Raw genomic sequence first — 21,486 nt, forward strand, 5'->3', positions numbered from 1 at the left:
GATATTTGTTCTTCTGAAATCTTTCCCGAAGATAACCAATTTCAAGTTTTTAGAGATGATAAAACCAGTGGTAAAGGGGGTGGTGTAATGTTAGCTGTTTCCAATAGATTTGTTTGTGAGGAACAACCTGACTTAAAGACTGATCCAGATTGTAACATAGTATGGACAAAATTAAACATTCCAGGGGTCAAAACTATCTACTTATCAGCATTTTACAAACCTCATGAAATGATCAAATAGCCTGTTGTCCTGTGGAACTCTCTACAGAATGTACTAGAAATAGTATAGTTTGGATACTAGGCGATTTAAACATGCCTGATATAGATTGGACGTCTGGTACAGTTAGAGATTCTTGTAAATTTAAATCATTATATGAACAATTTTTGGAAAACCTTACAAATTTCAACCTGGATCAGGTAGTAAAAGAACCCACAAGAGAAAACAATGTTCTTGATTTATTCTTGACAAATCAACCTTCTCAAGTTCATTCTACCAAAATATTACCCAGTCTTGGATCCTTAGATCATAATGCTGTCTTTCATGAAATGAACATTAAAATTGGTAGACCTCGTCAAGTAAAACGTGAAATCAAACAATTTAAAAAAGCCAACTGGGATTCATTCAAGTCTGATCTCAATGAATACTTTAAAAATGTTTTTGTTAAACTTTCATCTAATGACCCAAACATACTGTGGGAAAAATTTAAAAATAAAGTCAGTGAGCTATAAAGTAAATACATATATACCAACCAAAATGACTAAACCCAGAAGTGATCTTCCCTGGGTAACAAAACAGATCATCAAAATGATACATAAAAGAGATAAACTACACACTAAATGTAAAATCGCTAAACGAAAAGAACATTATAGCAAAATGAGACATCGACTTGCTATTCTTAAAGCCACCATTCAAAGAGAAATACGCAAATCATACTGGGAATATTTAGAATCGGTAATCTTTTCTAATGACTCAGAGACTGGTAAAAACAAAAAGTTCTATTCTTTTGTGAAACATAAAAAACAGACAATCATGATGTAGCACCCTTAAAATCTGAAGGTAAAACTTATACCAAACCATATGATAAAACAACAATTCTAAACAAACAACTTGAATCTGTTTTCTCAAAACCTAAACCAGTCAGTCTTAAACAACTTTGTGAATTAAATCTTTTTGAAAGTGACAAAATTCAGCAAGTAAATAAAATGACCGATATAGATATAACTGTAGAAGGTGTTTTGAAAATGCTCAAGGATCTGAATCCTAACAAGGCGTCTGGTCCTAAAGAACTTTCTCTCGAAACAGCTCCTTTTCTCACTAAAGTCTTCCAGAACTCACTGAGAACTGGTATAGTTCCAGAGGACTGGAAAACTGCTATCGTTGCACCTGTATATAAAAAGGGTCCTAAATATAAAGCTAGCAATTATCGGCCAATCTCCTTGACATGCATAGCCTCCAAACTAATGGAGCATATCATGGTCTCTAACATCATGCGCCATCTCGACAGCAACAATCTTCTCACACCTTTCCAACATGGCTTCCGTTCCAAACATAGCTGTGAGACTCAACTATTATCCTTTACACAAGAAATGTTTGACAATCTCCAATCTGGAAAACAAACAGATCTCATTGTAATGGATTTCTCGAAAGCTTTCGACAAGGTCGATCATCAACTTCTTCTCTAAGCTCATGAAACTTGGTGTCAACAAAACATCTCTATCTTGGATTCAATCTTTTCTTAGTAATCGCTCTCAGTCTGTAGTAGTTGAAGGCTCACACTCTGATTCTCTACCAACCAGTTCTATCAGGGGTTCCCCAAGGTTCAGTGTTGGGTCCTTGTCTCTTCCTCTGTTTCATCAATGACCTTTCCGACTTTGTTAAAAGTAGAATACGCTTATTTGCTGATGATACCATCATATTCCTCACCATCGACTCATTAGTAGACTCTAACAAACTTCAAGATGATTTGACAAAATTAGAAGAATGGGAACGTAAATGGTCTATGGAATTCAATCCTGATAAATGCGAAATCATAAGAATCTCCAAAAAAAGAAAAAATATCATTTTTCCATATAAACTACATAATCAAGAACTAAAAACCACAAAAAATGCTAAATATCTTGGGATTACTATTAGTGATGACTTTAGTTGGAAAAAACATATTGAAACTACATCTTCAAAAGCTAATAACACTCTCAGATTCATAAAAAGAAATGTAAAATGTAATAACCGTAATATCAAAGAAACTGCCTATAAAACATATGTCCGCCCACAATTAGAATACTGTAACACCATATGGCATCCATGGCAGAAAAACTTAGCATAACATCAATGCTTGAAATTCTTAAATGGCAGACATTAGAACAGAGAAGAATACATGCATCTTTAATTATGTTGTATAAAATATCACACAACCTCGTCTCTGTAGATCATAACAACCAGACAGCCTCTAGAAATTTAAACTTTATCATTCCATCTTCAAGAACACAATATCATATGAACTCCTTTTTCTCCCTCACGATCAGATACTGGAACGCCTTGTCTTATAACATCAAGGACAGTGTGAACCTTCAGTGCTTCACATCTGACCTAGACTCGCATATGTATTAATGTCATCATCCTGTTTTTATTTTTAACAAAGCTGTACATATTACTGCTCTTACTCTCTTAACACAGGCATATCATGTATCATGTAACATAGCAACATGTTTTTAACAACTGCCCGACCTCCCAGTTATGATCAGAAATTGATTGTTGGGAGTATCCCCGTAGATGTAGATGTAGACTGAAATTGTTCCCTATCCACAGCATGAACAGTCTTGGGCCAGTGACTGTCAACCTATACTTGATGAATGCCTTTGGTATTTAGATGGCTTTAGGTTGTTTTTGGGTGGTCATTAGATTAAGGATTTAGGTAACAGTGACTTCAAATCTGAAAAAAAGGTTTCATATAAATTACTGGAAAATGCGATAAGCTGCTGCCGTGAAACTTTATGAGTGTCTGTGAGCAGTGAATGAATTTCGATCTTGTTTGGGGGTCAGAGGATGGAGGTCAAGACATCATGTTAAATACGAATACGAAGCCTTTTATTCAAGAAGAAAATAAACATCCTATGTTAGAATGATGCAAGATGAAATGCTAGCCATAATTCTGCCAAACAAACAAACTTCCACGGTCTAAAATCGACCTTTTATAAACTTTTAAAATTTATTCTACTTACATTTTCTTGAATAACAGTGTCTGTGATAAATGAAAAACCAAAAGTGATACAAGATATGTTCGATGCAGGAAAAATATTTTCAGTCGGACAAACCCACTCCAGTTCTAACTGCGACACCAAATTATAACAGTGTTATGTGACCATTCCTAAGCAAACTACTATTAATACAATATATTAGGGGATCTCTGCAACCAATCGAAATAATTGAAAACTTATAATGAAAAGTGCAACAATTTGTACGCACCATAGCACCGACTTGCGTAGAATTCCTTTACACAGACATTAAATGGGTAAACCCGCCTGATTATTTTAAGAGAAAATCTGTATTAAAAAATACATAACATATATGAGTTATTCTAAAATTAATCAAAAATCTTAAAACGGAATAAGATGCACACCCAGACAGAACAAAGCCTTTTTTTCCCATCACTTGTATTCCGAAACTTCCCAAGTTTTGGTTAGCTCCCATCCGACGGACAATTTGCACCTCCCTGCTTAAATAAAGGTGATACTAGTGTTGTAGCAAATTATAGGCCAATTTCTTTCTATGCATTACGTGTAAAATCACGGAGCACAATATTGCATCTAGCGTATCCACATATTTCCCAAAATACAACACATCCTATGACCTACTATACAGGTTGCGTGAATAAGGATCTGACACACCAAGCACATTGCACGGATTATGAAACAAATCTCGCAACAAGTTAACAATCCTTCTTGATCGACAAGGTTAACATTTAAAACTGTTATAAAAGATCCAAACCAATGTGTCGCAGACGGAATCGTGTCTTGGATACGGTTATTTGTCCTATTAGTAAATCTTAGTCAGTTGTACTCGTGTGGCATATAACTTAGTTACAGCCATATCCGATGTCCCCCAGGGATCTGTCTATATGCCCCTTCTCTTCCTACTTATAAAAATGACCTCCTCGACTCGTTCACGTCTCATATGTTTCTACTTGTATACTTTTCTGTAACTTCCTAGACAGACTACAAATTGATCTCCTTAATAATATTAGACAAAATGGAAAAAGTTGTTGAACAAAGAATTTATTCCAAGTAAATGCCAGGTTCGTCACGATGTAACATAATTATCTAGCATTTATTGCCACCCCATGGCCGTAATAAAAACAAGCCTTAAAACCACATCGTTTTATTTAATTCAATTTGTACGTTTAAATGTTCTTACTACAAAAAGAAAAAGAACACTGGGCACAACTTTGTAATTTTCGCTTAAATCAGAATTCAAATACGTTTTGAATGCTCATTGAAACCCTTTCAAAGTTAAGAAAATAATAATCATACATGTCATATATGATAGACTTTCTTATAACATCGTCCGCACTCAGTAATGACCTTATATATACAACTATCTCACAAACAATGCATTTACAGAACGATTAGGTTCCATCAAGCGCATAGTCATGTAAAAAGGTCGAGTCATTGTCTCGCAAAACACTCCAAGTCAGATCATTACTCGAACATTCCTCATCTGTTTGGTTGCCGCGCACAAAGGTCAATAGATACAAGCTGAAAATTGTCCAGGTAGGTCATTAACGACTAGATATTCCCGTGTTACACTAGTTTCCACAATTTATGAGTTCCTTATATTATTCCTCAAGTCCATGTCAATTCAAATCATTTCAAGTTATCCCCCGCAACAGTCTTTTTAAATACGTTATTGTGACTCTGTCTGACATATGGCAGTGCCACCACTCAGCTTCTAATTAATCACACAATTTTTTTTATCCTACTTTAATTATTTCTTTGTTTAACATTTTTAACATAGCATCACTTGTTTTAGTCTCATTGTCACCGCAAGAACTGTCTTACAGTTTCATTTTTATCTTCACTAACCACTGATGCAAAACCATGTCCACATACTCGCAAGAGGTGCGAGGCAGTATGGTTGGATAGATGAATGTTTCTAGATCTAGATCTAGAATGTATGGGCGGCGGTTACCGCTAAATTAGTAACCATACATGGATTTGAATTAGTCATTTCATTTTTAATCTGACGTCTGTGCATTAATAGAGTAACAGCCTATCTGCAAACAGAATACGAGATATTTGCAAAATGTTACATCTATAGATTAAAAATCGGTATGACTGATTAGCGAAATCTAGTAGATTTCGCGAAATCTAATCAAATTAGCGAAATCTAAACATAAAATTTAAACTAATGAATATTTTTAAAAATCGTTTTAAGCTTTTATTAAAGATATAAATTTACGTGTGTATGCCAATTTTCAAGAAAAAATATTTATATTTAAGGTGTTTTTGAAGCGAAAAACGTATACGGGTCTAGATTTCGCCCGATTCTACATGCGCGGAAATCTCAAGTTTCAGGCAAAATCAAATTGTAAAATCTAAAGTGATGATTTTTTTTCCTAAATCTTTTTAGGTTTTTATTAAGAATATATTTATAAGTTTGGATTACATTTTTCAAGAAAAAGTATTTATATATATGTTGGTTTTGAAACGAAAAACGTATTCGGGTGATGATTTCGCCAGAGTTTGTATGGGCAGAAATTTAAAATGGCAGGCAAAATCTAGACATAAAATTTAAACTAATAAATATTTTTAAAAATCATTTTAAGCTTTTATTAAAGATATAAATTTACGTGTGTATGCCAATTTTCAAGAAAAAATATTTATATCTAAGGTGTTTTGAAGCGAAAAACGTATACAGGTCTAGATTTCGCCCGATTCTACATGCGCGGAAATCTCAAGTGTCAGGCAAAATCAAGATGTAAAATCTAAAGTGATGAATTTTCTTTCTAAATCTTTTTAGGTTTTTATTAAGAATATATTTATAAGTTTGCATGTTCATTTTCAAGAAAAAGTATTTATATATAAGGTGGTTTTGAAACGAAAAACGTATATGGGTGATGATTTCGCCAGAGTTTATATGGGCAGAAATTTAAAGTGGCAGGCAAAATCTAGACATAAAATTTAAACTAATGAATATTTTTAAAAATCGTTTTAAGCTTTTATTAAAGATATAAATTTACGTGTGTATGCCAATTTTCAAGAAAAAATATTTATATTTAAGGTGTTTTTGAAGCGAAAAACGTATACGGGTCTAGATTTCGCCTGATTCTACATGTGCGGAAATCTCAAGTGTCGGGCAAAATCAAGATATAAAATCTAAAGTGATGAATTTTCTTTCTAAATCTTTTTAGGTTTTTTTAAAGAATATATTTATAAATTTGCATGTCACGTCAAAAGTATTTAAAGATATGGTGGTTTTGAAACGAAAAACGTATACGGGTGATGATTTCGCCAGAGATTATGTGCGCAGAAATCATGTGGCAGGCAAAATCTAGACATATAATTGAAACTAATGGATATCTTTTGAAAATCATTTTAAAGTTTTATTCAGAATAAATTTCTGCATGTGCATGTCTATTTTCAGAAAAAATATTTATATTTAGTATGATTAATAACATATACTAGAGCTGATTTCGCCTGATTTTATATGCGCTGAAATCTCAACTGAGAGGCAAAATCAAATCTTAAAATTTTAAGGAATGTGTCAGACAGAATCGAGACATGTATTCAAATCGTTAATTATAAGTTTGTATTATTTATTGTATATTATATCGAAAAATAGTATTGTTTTGTATAACGTATACGGGTGTACCTTGATGCATTATTCCAATATTAAATCTAAATTGGGTTTTAAAGTTGCTACTTATTTTCGTAATAATTTGGTAATTTAATCAAATAAGGAAGGTGTGATAAAAATTGGACCGTGTTGCAGTGGGACAGTGTTACATGCAATGCACGCGGTGACAATATTCAACACAATACACACATCGTATGCCATGATTTTTATTACAATCAAAGTCATAAATAGATTCTAGTAGTTATGCAAAATTCATAAAAGACAAATATATTTACAGACACATTTTAAAAAACTTTCTCCACAACGAGTCTTTCATTCATTTACGCCTGACAATACTCCTTGGCATTGTTGATTGAAAGCAATGAATTATAGCACTGCGTAATTTAATAAGTCCACTCGTCCCCGGATGCACATGATCTTGACAATAAGAGTTGGATACTTAATCCTTTTTCCTAAATCCACGTAGTCTTCTTTAAGATATATATATATATATATAATATGAATATGTATATATAATATGAATGAAATTAAGAAAATGGGCTACGTTCTAAACATATAACTTCAATATAGTTCTTAGACAGCCATTTTCATATGGAAATATATTAATGAAAAATAAATTGTAAATATGAATAATTACTGTTTGTTACATGTAATAATTTAATAATTGTCAAATGATATAGATCGGCACAATTTTGACCGAATACCTGCTGCAGTTCACACCTTTGCAAACGTGTGAGAAAACCACCTTTAATTGAATTATCGTTTATCCCCGCTTAACTAATTGGATTAAGTTTAATTTGATTAACAAATCATTTTTTTTTAAATTATCACTGTGTTAATCTAATTAAAGCAAGAATGTCTTTGATCTTGTACCAAAATGGACAATAATTATATATCAAACGATTTTGCTGGAAAACGTCCCTATAAGTAGTAAAAGATTTCTCCCCATTCTTTGCTAGTATTCATTATATGAATTGTTGGCACTCAAAGTGATTTTTCTTAATCAGTGACTTATTGTTTTTCTTCTGGATTAAAACTTTTGTGTTTTGTGTGTGTAAAAGTTGTTTTGAAAAGATAGTGGCTTTTCATGTGAATTTTTAATTGTTGAAAAGACAGTGACTTTTCTTATTATTTATATGTGCTTTTCATTATGGCGGATTCTTATCCCTGCTCTGTATGTGCCGACCAGTGCGACGACCACTGTATAATAAATAAATACTTTTTCTTGAAAAATGACATGCAAACTTATAAATATATTCTTAATAAAAACCTAAAAAGATTTAGAAAGAAAATTCATCACTTTAGATTTTATATCTTGATTTTGCCCGACACTTGAGATTTCCGCACATGTAGAATCGCGCGAAATCTAGACCCGTATACGCTTTTCGCTTCAAAAACACCTTAAATATAAATATTTTTTCTTGAAAATTGGCATACACACGTAAATTTATATCTTTAATAAAAAATTTAAATGATTTTTAAAAATATTCATTAGTTTAAATTTTATGTCTAGATTTTGCCTGCCACTTTAAATTTCTGCCCATATAAACTCTGGCGAAATCATCACCCGAATACGTTTTTCGTTTCAAAACCAACATATATATAAATACTTTTTCTTGAAAAATGTCATCCAAACTTATAAATATATTCTTAATAAAAACCTAAAAAGATTTAGGAAGAAAATTCATCACTTTAGATTTTACAATTTGATTTTGCCTGAAACTTGAGATTTCCGCGCATGTAGAATCGGGCGAAATCTAGACCCGTATACGTTTTTCGCTTCAAAAACACCTTAAATATAAATATTTTTTCTTGAAAATTGACATACACAAGTAAATTTATATCTTTAATAAAAGCTTAAAACGATTTTTAAAAATATTTATTAGTTTAAATTTTATCTCTAGATTTCGCTAATTTGATTAGATTTCGCGAAATCTACTAGATTTCGCTAATCAGTCATTCCCATTAAAAATGGTTCCTGTTCTCTAGCCACTGCCTAAAATAATATTTCTTATCAATTTATGAGAGGAATTATTTCATATGCAATAAAACATATTTAGCGCTGGTGCATTACGTCCAATTTTGCTACATTATCCTGCATTACTGTTTTAAGTAGACGCCTTGTTGGTGTTCAAATATCTTTGGGGTAATTCTTTTTTTCTGTAAAATGAGTGAATAGTATCCAACATGTTTCAACTTGACTTTTAGTATAAAACGAATTATTACCGTATTTTTCTGGAAGAAATGTGTTCACAATATAGCTATTAACTACATTTTGCTCTCCTGTCTGTATAATTATCACCATCTTTTAATTAAGTGATGCCTTCCGAAACTGACTCAACTATTCACTACTTGTTTGTTGACGTTTCACGAAAAATGTACATGGCAGGGACGTTATGGAAATGGACAAATTATTTTAGTGGTATGGTAGTAACTTGATGCATTTTGTATTTGCTCTTTATTCTTTTTGAAAGATTATACACTTATTCTTGTATGCTGAGAGCTTGATTATGTATGCCATGCGTCAGAACGGTTCATTTCTGGAGTAAATTTGGTGCATGACACAACCTGTCACAATCTGGGACACATACTTGAGCGACTTCCTTGAACATATTTCGGTTGTATACAATGAAAATTGCATATATACAAATATTTCTTGAAACAATCTTTGCTGAAATATTGGATGATATAGACTCACTACAGTTTAGATTTCATTGTTATTTCAGATGGGACTTTTAAAAGCAAAGGCAGTGGCTAGGGTTCAGTAACTAGAGGCTGTCTAGACAGGGTTAGAATTTAACAGTTTTTTGCACTTGCAAATTTTTGCCAGTACAAAAAAATTCAACTTGCAATTTATCAACTTTAGTCACAATTTAATTCAACCTTTTTTTTACAAGGAAGTGGTATTCTTACGGTCGTAGGAATAGCCTCGCAAAATACGTTAAACTAGGGGAAATCACTTCCTTTTTTTGTCTCATCTGAATTTCCTTACCGGAAAAGTAAAGAAGTTGGGTGAAATTATATCGGTCCAATGAATTCAGTACAATGTGTAACACAAAACTGCCGTAGGAATAAACTCCTGCAGACTTTTCATAATTCGTACGGGAGAGTTGTAGGAATAGACACCTGCGGGCTTTTCACTATTCTTATGGGAGAGCGGTAAGAATAGCCTGCGAGGCTATTCCTACGGGACCGTAAGAATAGCCACTTCCTTTTTACAAAGGCTCTGCCCTCCATAACACTACCGGTAAGCGTGTGTAGTACAGTAGTTACAGTGATGCATAATCAAATGCGCACTATGTAAAATTTCATCAGTCGGTGCTTACTGTGTGAAAAATCACCATTAAATATGTATTTACAGAAGATTGGAACTGAGAGTTAAAGAAATTAATACCATCGTAGTTTCTACTTGAGATTTTGCACTCACAAAATTTTGCAAATTTGGGCAAAAGTCACTTGCATTTTTCAAAACGTACTCGCATTTTGCAATTCTGCAGATTTTAAATTTGAACCCTGTCAAGTGTTCTGGTAATCAGAAACAAGCATTTAAATGGTATTTGCTGAGTGGAAACTGATTTTGGTAATCACATAGATCAGAAATTGTGAGAAAGTTAAAATCAAAGTATGTATTTTAACGAAGTGATTGAAAGATGTCTTCAAGCATTATGCAATGTTCTTCGAACTTCAAATTGAAGTAGTACTAGCAGTTTTATGTGAAGAGCTTTCTTCATTGAGATAGGGCCCAATTAAAAGTACAAGGACCCTGTTTGAAATAAGCAGTAAGGCTTTTACATGTTAATTATCCTGTGTATTATATATGTCATAGTATTTCACTAGTCACCAACTGTGTTTTATATATTATTTGCTAAATAATTATTTGATACTTGTTGTAACTGTATGACTTATATACACTTCTTAACATTAACTGGAAAGTTCTAAGACACTTACAGGCCACTTTAGTTTAGTAATACCCTCCCTGTTGTACACCTGTCTTGTGTGTGGCAAGGAAAAATTATCGTGCCAGCTTTGAAACAAATGAACTGTAGTTATGTGAGTGACAAGAAAGTCTAGTTTAATTATTGTAATTTTCTAGACTAATACGTTAGGTGTTGTTTGTTCAAAAGCAGTAGCTATTGCAGTAGTGCTTCATATTGGATTGAAAACAGATTTTGGAATTGAAGCCAGCAATATCTAAATTAACCTTAACCCTGCTAAATCTCTAAAATGGACTGGTCCATCATTCAATTTTGGCAATACCACTTATTATTCAAAGGGGTGACCGGTGTTCACTGAAAATTTACTGACTGAATAGCAAACAAGACAGACCATGATCAGTTTGTACGGATGTGCAGGCTTTTCTTGGTCTGCTCTGGCTGCAAAGGCAAAATTACTTGCCTTTGGCAGGCGAAAGGTTAAGTAACAATATTCAGGAGGAGTTGACCAATATATATCAGTCAGGGGTGTAACTGTTTCAAGTTATCACATTTTATAACCCATTTGAGTTACTGCGTTTACTTTCATAACTTGTTTCAGTTATCATAAAATATTACAAAGCCCTCCTGTGTCAATTCCTCATTTTGAATGTGACTAATGCAATCCTTTCCTGAATCCTTGGCCTTTTATCTTTCCAGCTGTGCAGTAAATTTTTTTACGCAAGGCTGATAAAGTCTTACGCAAATGGTTTTTAAGCTATAAAACTCTTAACATCCCATTATGCTCATCAGGTCATTATCAGACTAAAAGAGAATTTGATTAACCACAGTTTGCTACTTATTGCATTTTAAAGCTCACTTTGTGAGAACAGTAAAAAGGCTTTTTTTGAATAACTTACCTGGGTTATCCTTATTTTATAACTAATACAGGTTATAAAATTCTTGAAAAAGTAACTGAAATAGGTTACATAACCTAAAACAGTTACACCCCTGACTGTAGATAACCAGTAACATGTATAAACCTTAGATACACATTCATATTCAGCAGTTTATATTTATGTTCATTTATATACATTTTAGGTTGGCAGGAAAGGTGGTTTGTATTGGACAATGGAATTCTTTCATACTACAAGTCACAAGATGATGTTAACTCAGGGTGTAAGGGTTCCGTTAAGATGTCAGTTTGTGATATTTCAGGTAACGTCTCTCTTCAGATATGATACAATTAAGTGTGGCAGGGCTTTTGTTAGTTCCATTCCTTGTCTTTAATTACCTCCCCAGACAGTCTGTCCACAGAGTCGCAAGCAGCAGCCATTAAAGTTAGTAATTGAGGTACTTTGTCCTTCAGTTAAGTTGCTAGTATTCATAAATTTCAGTTAATTATGCCACTCTTGAATGTTGGATTGCATTTGAATTGAAGAGGTACTCATTATTTTGCTGTAATATACTTTATTCACAAATGGATAATTAGAAACTGAGCTTAAGAAACATTTTTTTTCTCTCCATAAATCAGCATTGATTTTTAAATAGAGAATGAGGCCATGCTTTACACAAACAATCTTGATTGCTTAGAGCATTTTACTGACACTTTTGATAAGTTAAAGTATCTTGCAGACAGGTTTGTTTGGTTAATACATTTCGTAGAAAATTTTGATTGGTAGAGGCTATGTGGGAAAATTTTGGTTAATTAGAACATTTCACAGACAATTTTGATTGGTAGGGGCTATGTGGGAAAATTTTGGTTGGTTAGAAATTTCACAGACAATTTTGATTGGTAGAGGCTACGTGGGAAAATTTTGGTTGGTTAGAACATTTCACAGACAATTTTGATTGGCAGAGGCTATTTGCCAGGATTTTGCTGATCAGCTGAAACCTTTAAACATAAACCAGTAATGTAAAGAAATTGAAAAGTGTAAGAAATACTGCATTATGTTAACTAGGGAACCATGGTAGGCCTCTCACGTATTGAAGTACAAGAAAATCCACAGATTTAATGTTTATTTTCAGTCCATGCATCAGACAATACAAGGCTGGACCTGATCATACCTGGTGAACAACATTTCTATGTGAAGGCCCCTAATGCACAGGAAAGACAAGAGTGGCTGGTAGCCCTGGGAAGTTCAAAAGCAACAAAGGGCAAACTGAATGAAGATCCAGGTTGGTTTAGACATTAGCCCTTACCTTGCTAAATTTCTATAATGAACTTGTCCATCTTCCAGTTTGGACAGAACCATTAATTGTTAAAAGGGGTGCATACCAAAAAGATACTGATTGAAAGCGAACAGTGCAGATCATGATCAGACTGCACGGATGTGCAGGCTGATCATGATCTGCAGTGGTCGCAAAGGCAGAATGAGTCGTGTCCAGCATGGTAAGGGTCAATCTGACTAAAGTACTTGATCTTCTAAACAAAGATCTGAGAACGACCCATTCACAGACGTCTTCTGTATATTTTGGATTTCCAGTATTGCTATTTTTATTTTCGCAAATCTATTTTTATTTGAACCAATCAGACATAAAAATTGTAAATATCAAAAATCAAGGCTAAATGTAAATTTGCAAAATGTTGTAAGTTAAGCTCTGATTGGCTAGCGAAAGTGTCGTCAGAACGAGGCTATCAATAGGTCGTTCTCAGATCCTATGCATAGCGTAGTAGGATATGTACTTTAGTCAGATTGGGTAAGGGTGCACTGATTTTTTTCTTCAAAATATTTTTTTTTTTTTTAAATCTGGATGGTTGGTCTAATAATTATGATTTTCCGAAGACAGTAACTTTTAAACTTAAAAAATGATTTGAAGTGAAAGAATTCTTGAACTTGAAGCAGCTGTTATTAAATATGTATTGAGAATTACATGAAATATGCAGGAGTTCTGTGGTGGGGCATTTTGCAACTGAGGAGTGCCATGTTACTCTGTGAAAAAAGGAATGCATTTTTCTTGGTGCAAAACTTAAACACTTAGTCTTTTTAGCTCACCTGAGGTGAGCAATGCTCAGGTGAGTTATTGTGATTGCTGGATGTCCGGCTTCCACCGTCTGTCTGTCGTCTGTCAACATTTAGCTTGTGTATGCAATAGAGGCTGTATTTTTCAATTGATCTTCATGAAATTTGGTCAGAATGATTGCCTTGATGAATTCTAGGTCGAGTTTGAATGTGGGTCACCTTGGATCAAAAACTAGGTCACTAGGTCAAATCAAAGAAAAACCTTGTGTATGCGATAGAGGCTGTATTTTTCAATTGATCTTCATGAAATAAAGTCAGAATGATTGCCTTGATTAAATCTGGGTCAAGTTTGAATAGGGGTCATCTTAGGTCGAAAAGTAGGTCATTAGGTCAAATCAAAGAAAAACCTTGTGTATGCGATAGAGGCTGTATTTTTCAATTGAACTTCATGAAATTTGATCAGAATGATTGCCTTGATGAAATCTAGGTCGAGTTCGAATATGTTTTATCTGGGGTAAAAAACTAGGTCACTAGGTCAAATCAAAGAAAATCATTATGTATGTGATACAAGCTGTATTTTTCAATTGATTTTCATAAAATTTGGTCAGAATAATTGCCTTGATGAAATCTAGGTCGAGAATGGATATGGGTCATCTTGGATTAAAAAGTAGGTCACCAGGTCAAGTCAAAGAAAAACCTTGTGTATGTGATAGAGGCTGTATTTTTCAATTGATCTTCATGAAATTTAGTCAGAATGATTGCCTTGGTGAAATTAAGTCAGAATGATTGTCTTGGGTCATCTGGGGTCAAAAACTATGTCACTAGGTCATATCAAAGAAAATACTTGTTTAAACTAAAGAGACCACATTTTTTGTCCAGTCCTAATGAAAATTGGCCAGAATATTTGTTTCCATGAAATCACTAGGTCAAACATGTTTACACTGTTATTCTCAGGTGAGCGACCTAGGGCCATCTTAACCCTCTTGTTTGGTGCTCTTATCCATCTGTCTGTCTTTCTGTTTGTCGATCTGAATTTTTGGCGTGCATATCCCAAAAAGTATTTTACCCAGGGTTATAAAACTTCACAGGATTGTCATTCAGCATGTGAAGTTGGGCAGCTAATGTTTAAATTGGGATTTCACACAGACAGGTCAAAGTTATGGCCCTTGACTTAGTCAAAAATATGCATATAAAGGGCCTAAAAATTTGTGTAGCATCACTAGCATGTATCTCAAAAAGTGTTTGACCCAGGATTATGATACATTATAGGAATATTATTCAGCATGTGAAGTTGTTCACCTACAAACTCATTATCTTGGCAACCATATGAAAATGAAATCACAGATGATATAAAAAATTATCTTAGTCATGAATTACATCACAAACCAGATATGAAATTTACACTTCAAAATGGAAAAATAGTGCCATTCAGTTACCCATAATTGTAACTTAGCAGAGTTTAATAAAGTATATTGTATATAAATAAATAGAGTATTTTATATAAATATTAATACGGTTTTGGTGCCATTTGTATTGTCTTTGTACCCTTATGAAATGTAAATCTTATAGCTACTTTTGTAAATTTATAGAAATTATAACGTGGAACTAAATCTTTCAGAACATAAAATGCTTTCGTAAAGAAACTTGTAGTTATCATGTGAAATTTTTCAGAACTTGTAACACAAGATCTGCTGAAAACAAAACGTTCAGAACTACGGCTGTACTGTGATTTACTTGTGCAACAAATTCACTCTGTCAAAATGGCGGCAACACAAAAAGATGGTCCAGATATAGAGGTGAATTTTTTACAGGAGTTATATATCGTTAAAATAAATGTTTACCAACGCAAGAATAAGGCTAAAAATAGACTTTGTGGCCAGTAAATTAAAGTTTGTTGTGAATGCACTTTTATTTAAAAGTAGTTGTAAAGAAAAACTGTGTTTTAATGTTAATATAAATACATGAAAAAGAGGTTGTACATCTGTAGAATAATTTCAAGAGGGCATAGCCAGAGTGAATTAACCTGTGGTATATAGTTGATTTTGAGTGTATTAATTTAAATAAAACACAATAAAACATGATTTTGCTATACATTGTATTGATTCTTACATGCTCTTATCTGAAACGGAAAATAAAATTATAGTATTGCTCTTTTTTTGGTCGTAACAAAAGCATTGATGTCATCACCTGTTAGACTATTTGTTATATACAGGAACACTTTTGAATTATGTTTTATTGTTTGCATATTCAGAAATTAGACCAAACAACGTCCTTGATAAGTCCAACATGCGACACGTTTATTCGCACTATGGAGGAGTGCATGCAGCTGATCCAATCGTCATTACCGTACGAAGGAACCCGTTCTCCGAATACTCCGATAACAGATGCTGCACTCCCTCCTTCTCCTTTAAAATTGCCAAATAAAAAGGTAAGTTTGATGTATATTGTACATTTTGTGAGCTCCGGACAGTCTCATGGGATAACTGTGAATTAATTTTATTTCTTTTGTAGAAAAATTTGAGGTTTTGGATTACATTACCTCTATTGTACGGACAGGAATAAGTGCATTTCAAATATGTTAAAGGTCATAGGGGTTTTTCAGACTGACATTTTACCTAAATCACAGCAGATAATACTTGTGGTGTATCTCCTCATCCCCAAATTTTAAAGGCACTGACCTTGAGTAAAGATTGTACGACAAGAAAAAAAGAAAAAGAAAATTTTTAGACATTTGGAAACTATGACTCTATTTCTTAAGGAGGTTTGAAACTAAGTTACTGACAGATTTCTGATATATGTTGTGAAAACCCATGAGAGTTAGTTGTTTTTCCTATTTTTCCATTCAAAATTGAAAATGTGTGAAATGGGGGTCCAAGGTAAACTGCCTTAATTATAAATTTTTATATTTAATGATCATTAACTTAAAATAGGTAGTCCTCTGTGGTGTATTGATCAAGAACGAGGGATAGTATTTATTGCCGCGGAGAGCCTGGTACTATTCCCAAATTGGGCAATTTTTTTTCTTGATATGACTTTTATAGGCCTGTTTGAAAAATGGGTTGTATTATGGTTATATGCCCGTTTGAAAAATGGGACGTATTATGGGAACGCCCGAGGCGGGAGGTCTGGCAGAGTGCACAAACTTTATCTTCTTTATCCGTGGAGATATTTTGATGTAACTTGGCAAAATGTTCAACATCATGAGGAGTGTCATGCACAAGAACCAGGTCCCTAGGTCTAAGGTCAAAGTCACATTTATAGGTCAAAGGTCAAATTCAAGAATGACTGTCCGAATTAATTTTTCTTCTTGCATGGAGGGATTTTGATATAACTCGGCACAAATGTTCACCACCATGAGACGGAGTGTCATGTGCAAGAAACAGGTCCCTAGTTTAAGATTCCTCCCTTTGTTGTTACTATAAATAACTTGTATTGTAACTTTTTTATAATTGACTGTAGGGAGAGACCAAGGCCACTTTCCGGTGGTACAACAAAGATGTTACTTTCAAATTTTAGGTGTGTTTTAAGGTGTCTCTACCTGGTAAAGAATTTTTTGTAGACTTCTAATATGAAGAAACTTCAATTTTAAAGAAATATCATTTTTAGCCAAGATCTTGAGTCCAGTCCCTTTAAAGTAAATTTCCCAAAATTAATTATTTTCCTTTTTTATGAAAACTTAAACATGTGAAACACAAGGCAATGTGCTATATTGAGTCATTATTGATCAAATTTGTTAAAATAACTGGCACCTTTTATTAGCCCACCATCATCAGATGGTGGGCTATTAAAATCATTCTGCGTCCGTGGTCCGTCCGTCCGTCATTCCGTCCGTCCGTCCGTTAACAATTTCTCGTTATCGCATCTCCTCAGAAACTACTGGGGGGATTTTAACCAAACTTTGTCAGAATGATGTATTGGTACCCTAGTTGTGTCCCCCTGAAAATCAGACTGGTTCAACAATTTATGAGTGAGTTATGGCCCTTTGTTTATTTCTATGTTTTACATAGATTTATATAGGGAAAAGCTTTGAAAACCTTCTTGTCCAAAACCACAGAGCCTAGGGCTTTGATATTTGGTTTGAAGCGTCATCTAGTGGTCCTCTACCAAGATGATTCAAATTATTTCTCTAGGGTCAAATATGGCCCCGCCCTGGTGGTCACATGGTTTATATAGACTTATATAGGGAAAAACTTTGAATAACCTCTTGTCCAAAACCACAGGACCTAGGGTTTTGATATTTTGTATGTGACATCATCTAGTGGTCTTCAACTAAGATTGTTCAAATTATACCCCTAGGGTCAAATATGGCCCCGCCCTGGGGGTCATATGGTTTACATAGACTTATATAAGGAAAAACTTTGAAAATCTTCTTGTCCAAACCACAAAGCCTAGGGCTTTGATACTTGTAATGTAGCATCATCTAGTGGTTCTCAAGTTCGTTCAAATTATCCCCCTAGGGTCAAAAATGGCCCCGCCCCGGTGGTCACATGGTTCATATAGACTTATTTAGGGAAAAGCTTTTAAAATGTTCTTGTCAATAACTACAACATTCAAATTTGGACCACATGTATATTTTTGAGTGGCAAGATGAACCTTGACATGAGTTGACCTTGATTTTGACCTAGTGACCTACTTTCACATTTCTGTAGCTACAGCCTTCAAATTTGGACCACATGCATAGTTTTGTGCACTGGAAAAAACTTTGACCTTGATTTTGACCTAGTGACCTACTTTCACATTATTGAAGGTACAGGCGTCAAATTTGGACCATATGCATAGTTCCATGTTTCAAAATGAAATTTGACATTGATTTTGACCTAGTGACCTACTTTCACATTTCTCAAGCTACAGCCTTCAAATTTGGACCACATGCATAGTTTTGTGTACCGAAAAAACTTTGACCTTGATTTTGACCTAGTGACCTACTTTCACATTTTTGAAGGTACAGGCTTCAAATTTGGACCACATGCATAGTTTTGTATTCCAAAATAAAATTTGACCTTGATTTTGACCTAGTGACCTACTTTTACATTTCTCAAGCTACAGCCTTCAAATTTGGACCACATGCATAGTTTTGTGTACCGAAGTGAACTTTGACCTTTACATTGACCTAGTGACCTACTTTCACATTTTTAAGGTACAGGCTTCAAATTTGGACCACATGCATAGTTTTGTATTCCGAAAAAAAATTTGACCTTGATTTTGACCTAGTGACCTACTTTTACATTTCTCAAGCTACAGCCTTCAAATTTGGACCACATGCATAGTTTTGTGTACCGAAATGAACTTTGACCTTTACATTGACCTAGTGACCTATTTTCACATTTCTGTAGCTACAGGCTTCAAATTTAGACCACATGCATAGGATTGTGTACCGAAACAAACTTTGACCTTGACATTGACCTAGTGACCTACTTTCACATTTCTCAAGCTACAGCTTTCGTAATTGGACCACATGCACAGTGTTGTGTATGGAAATGAAATTTGACCTTGAGCTAGTCAGTAAGTCTTGAAATTTGGAACACTCAAAAATGGCACATTGGTGGGCGCCAAGATCACTCTGTGATCTCTTGTTAAGAATTAATTCTTGATCTGATTCAGTAGATCAGGTGGCAAGGTGATCAGGTGGCAAGGTAAGAAATGGACAAAGACTAGAGTATTTGCAGGTTTTTTTTCCATCAGTGTACAAAACTTTTATTAATTGCAGTCGGGAAAAGTATAGGTATCATAGCTACATTTTAGTGTTTTGCACATGTTTTTAGCAAAATGAAAATTTAAACCACTGATACATGTACCTAAACTCTGTTACTCATCTTATTTCAGAACAGACATTTTCACAGACAGAATTCCAGTGATAGGTACGTGACATAGACTTATAACCACTTTTGGTTTCAAATCCTACATGAGTTGTAGAATAGTTTAACTTTTACCTTGTTAAATTTCTAAAATGGATTGGCTCATCATTCAGTATGGCAGTAGCATTTATTATTCGAAGGGGTATTCACTGAAAATTTACTAACTGAATAGCGAACAGTGCAGACTATGATCAGCCAGTACAGATGTGCAGGTTGATCTTGGTCTGCACTGGTCGCAAAGGCAAAATCACTTGCCGCGAGCAGGCTGAAGTTTAATGCAAGGAAGATGTCTAGCTTGTTTGTGGAAGATCATTGGTTCTACCCAGATGCCAATCTTTGCCCGATGTAACGTTTAGGAGGTCATAAGGTGTCTTTTTGGCTATAAGTTGACATTATGAAAGATAGTTTGAAAATTAAAAAAAGATTCTGCAACAACCCTTGGAGACCTATAGAATGATTTATAATTTGCCTGAGGCTTGCAAATAAAGCCACATTTCATGAAACTCCTTTATTGGATGAAACAAGTTTTATTTCAGTTTTTTGCAAACAATAAATAATGATATCTTGTTTACAGAACTTCAGTCCATAGTCATTCTAGATCTCCATCCACATCGAGTGTCGACGCTACTCCACCTACCCGACAAAACTCCAGAAATCGGACAGAATCAGATGCATCACTTTCTGATGTCACAGCAAAAGATCATAATTTGGTGGAAAATATACCAAACAGTGCATTAAATAGTCAAAATGCAGGAAGAACTTTGAGTCAAGGCTTGGACAGAGAGGGCATAGTGCAATCAAATTCGACTGGTTTTATACCATCTATCCATAAACTTCATAACATAAGTGAAATTGGTGCAATGAATCCTGGTGCAAATTTAAACAACAGTGCAGTAACCAGTCATACTGGGCTAAAAATAGAACTGACTGGTTCAGTGTCAAGGAGAAACAATTCAGAGACTGGTTATCATTCAAATGATGAGGTATCAAGTGAAGGAGATGTGTTTTTAGATCCAGTGGAACCAAGGGTGCCCACCTTTTTTACAGTGATGGGAACAAGGTTAGTAGTTTCTCCTTTTTAGCTCCACTATTCTGAGAATAGGGGGGCTATTCTACTTGCCCCGGCGTCGGCGTGACCTTTCTTGGTAAAAGTTTTTCGGCAACCTTTGTTTTTCTGTCACATCTTTGTTACTTTTGCGTATATCTTACTGCAGCTTCACATAAACATTGTCCAGCATACAAAAAAAGAATGTGCAGGGGCTGGGCCCATTATGCATAAGGTCAAGGTCACCAAGGTGTTATACTTAGGTTATTTGTAAGGTTAAAGTTTTTCGGCAACCTTTGCATTTTCTGTCATATCTTACTATTGCTTATATCTTACTGTAAGTTCAAAGAAACATTGTCCAGCATACAAACAAAGCATGTGCAGAGGCTGAGCCCATTATAACCAAGGTCAAGGTCACCAAGGTGTTATACTTTGGTTATCTTTAAGGTTAAATTTTTTCGGCAACCTTTGTTTTTCTGTCATATCTTTGTTACTGTTGCTTATGTCTTGCTGTAACTTCACATTAACATTGCCCGGCATACATACAAAGTATGTGCAGGGGCTGGGCCCATTATACCCAAGGTCAAGGTCACCAAGGTGTTATACTTGGGTTATATTTAAGGTTAAAGTTTTTCAGCAACCTTTGCTTTTCTGTCATATCTTTGTTATTATGTCTTTCCCCTCCCCCCCACCCCCAGGGGAGACATATTGTTTTTGCCCTGTCCGTACGTACGTCCGTACGTCACACTTCATTTCCGATCGAGATGGAGAACCATTTGATCTAGAACCTTCAAACTTCATAGGGTTGTAGGGCTGCTGGAGTAGACGACCCCTATTGTTTTTGGGGTCACTCCGTCAAA

The 21,486-nt window shown here is 34.4% G+C and overlaps 1 protein-coding gene across 1 annotated transcript in view; it reads left to right on the forward strand.

The window, feature by feature from the left end:
• Nucleotides 1-9,060: 9,060 nt before the first annotated feature.
• Nucleotides 9,061-21,486, forward strand: part of LOC128550477 (pleckstrin homology domain-containing family A member 8-like) — a 29,154-nt gene continuing 16,728 nt past the window's right edge. Inside the window, exons 1-7 of the mRNA XM_053529633.1 lie at nt 9,061-9,274; nt 11,865-11,981; nt 12,792-12,941; nt 15,398-15,522; nt 15,978-16,154; nt 19,550-19,584; nt 20,156-20,641. Of these exons, the coding sequence (XP_053385608.1) occupies nt 9,172-9,274; nt 11,865-11,981; nt 12,792-12,941; nt 15,398-15,522; nt 15,978-16,154; nt 19,550-19,584; nt 20,156-20,641 (1,193 nt within the window). The 5' untranslated portion in view covers nt 9,061-9,171. The remainder of the gene's footprint in view (nt 9,275-11,864; nt 11,982-12,791; nt 12,942-15,397; nt 15,523-15,977; nt 16,155-19,549; nt 19,585-20,155; nt 20,642-21,486) is intronic.

The sequence above is a fragment of the Mercenaria mercenaria genome, chromosome 18 (assembly GCF_021730395.1).
Source record: "Mercenaria mercenaria strain notata chromosome 18, MADL_Memer_1, whole genome shotgun sequence".
Classification (NCBI taxonomy): Eukaryota; Metazoa; Mollusca; class Bivalvia; order Venerida; family Veneridae; genus Mercenaria; species Mercenaria mercenaria.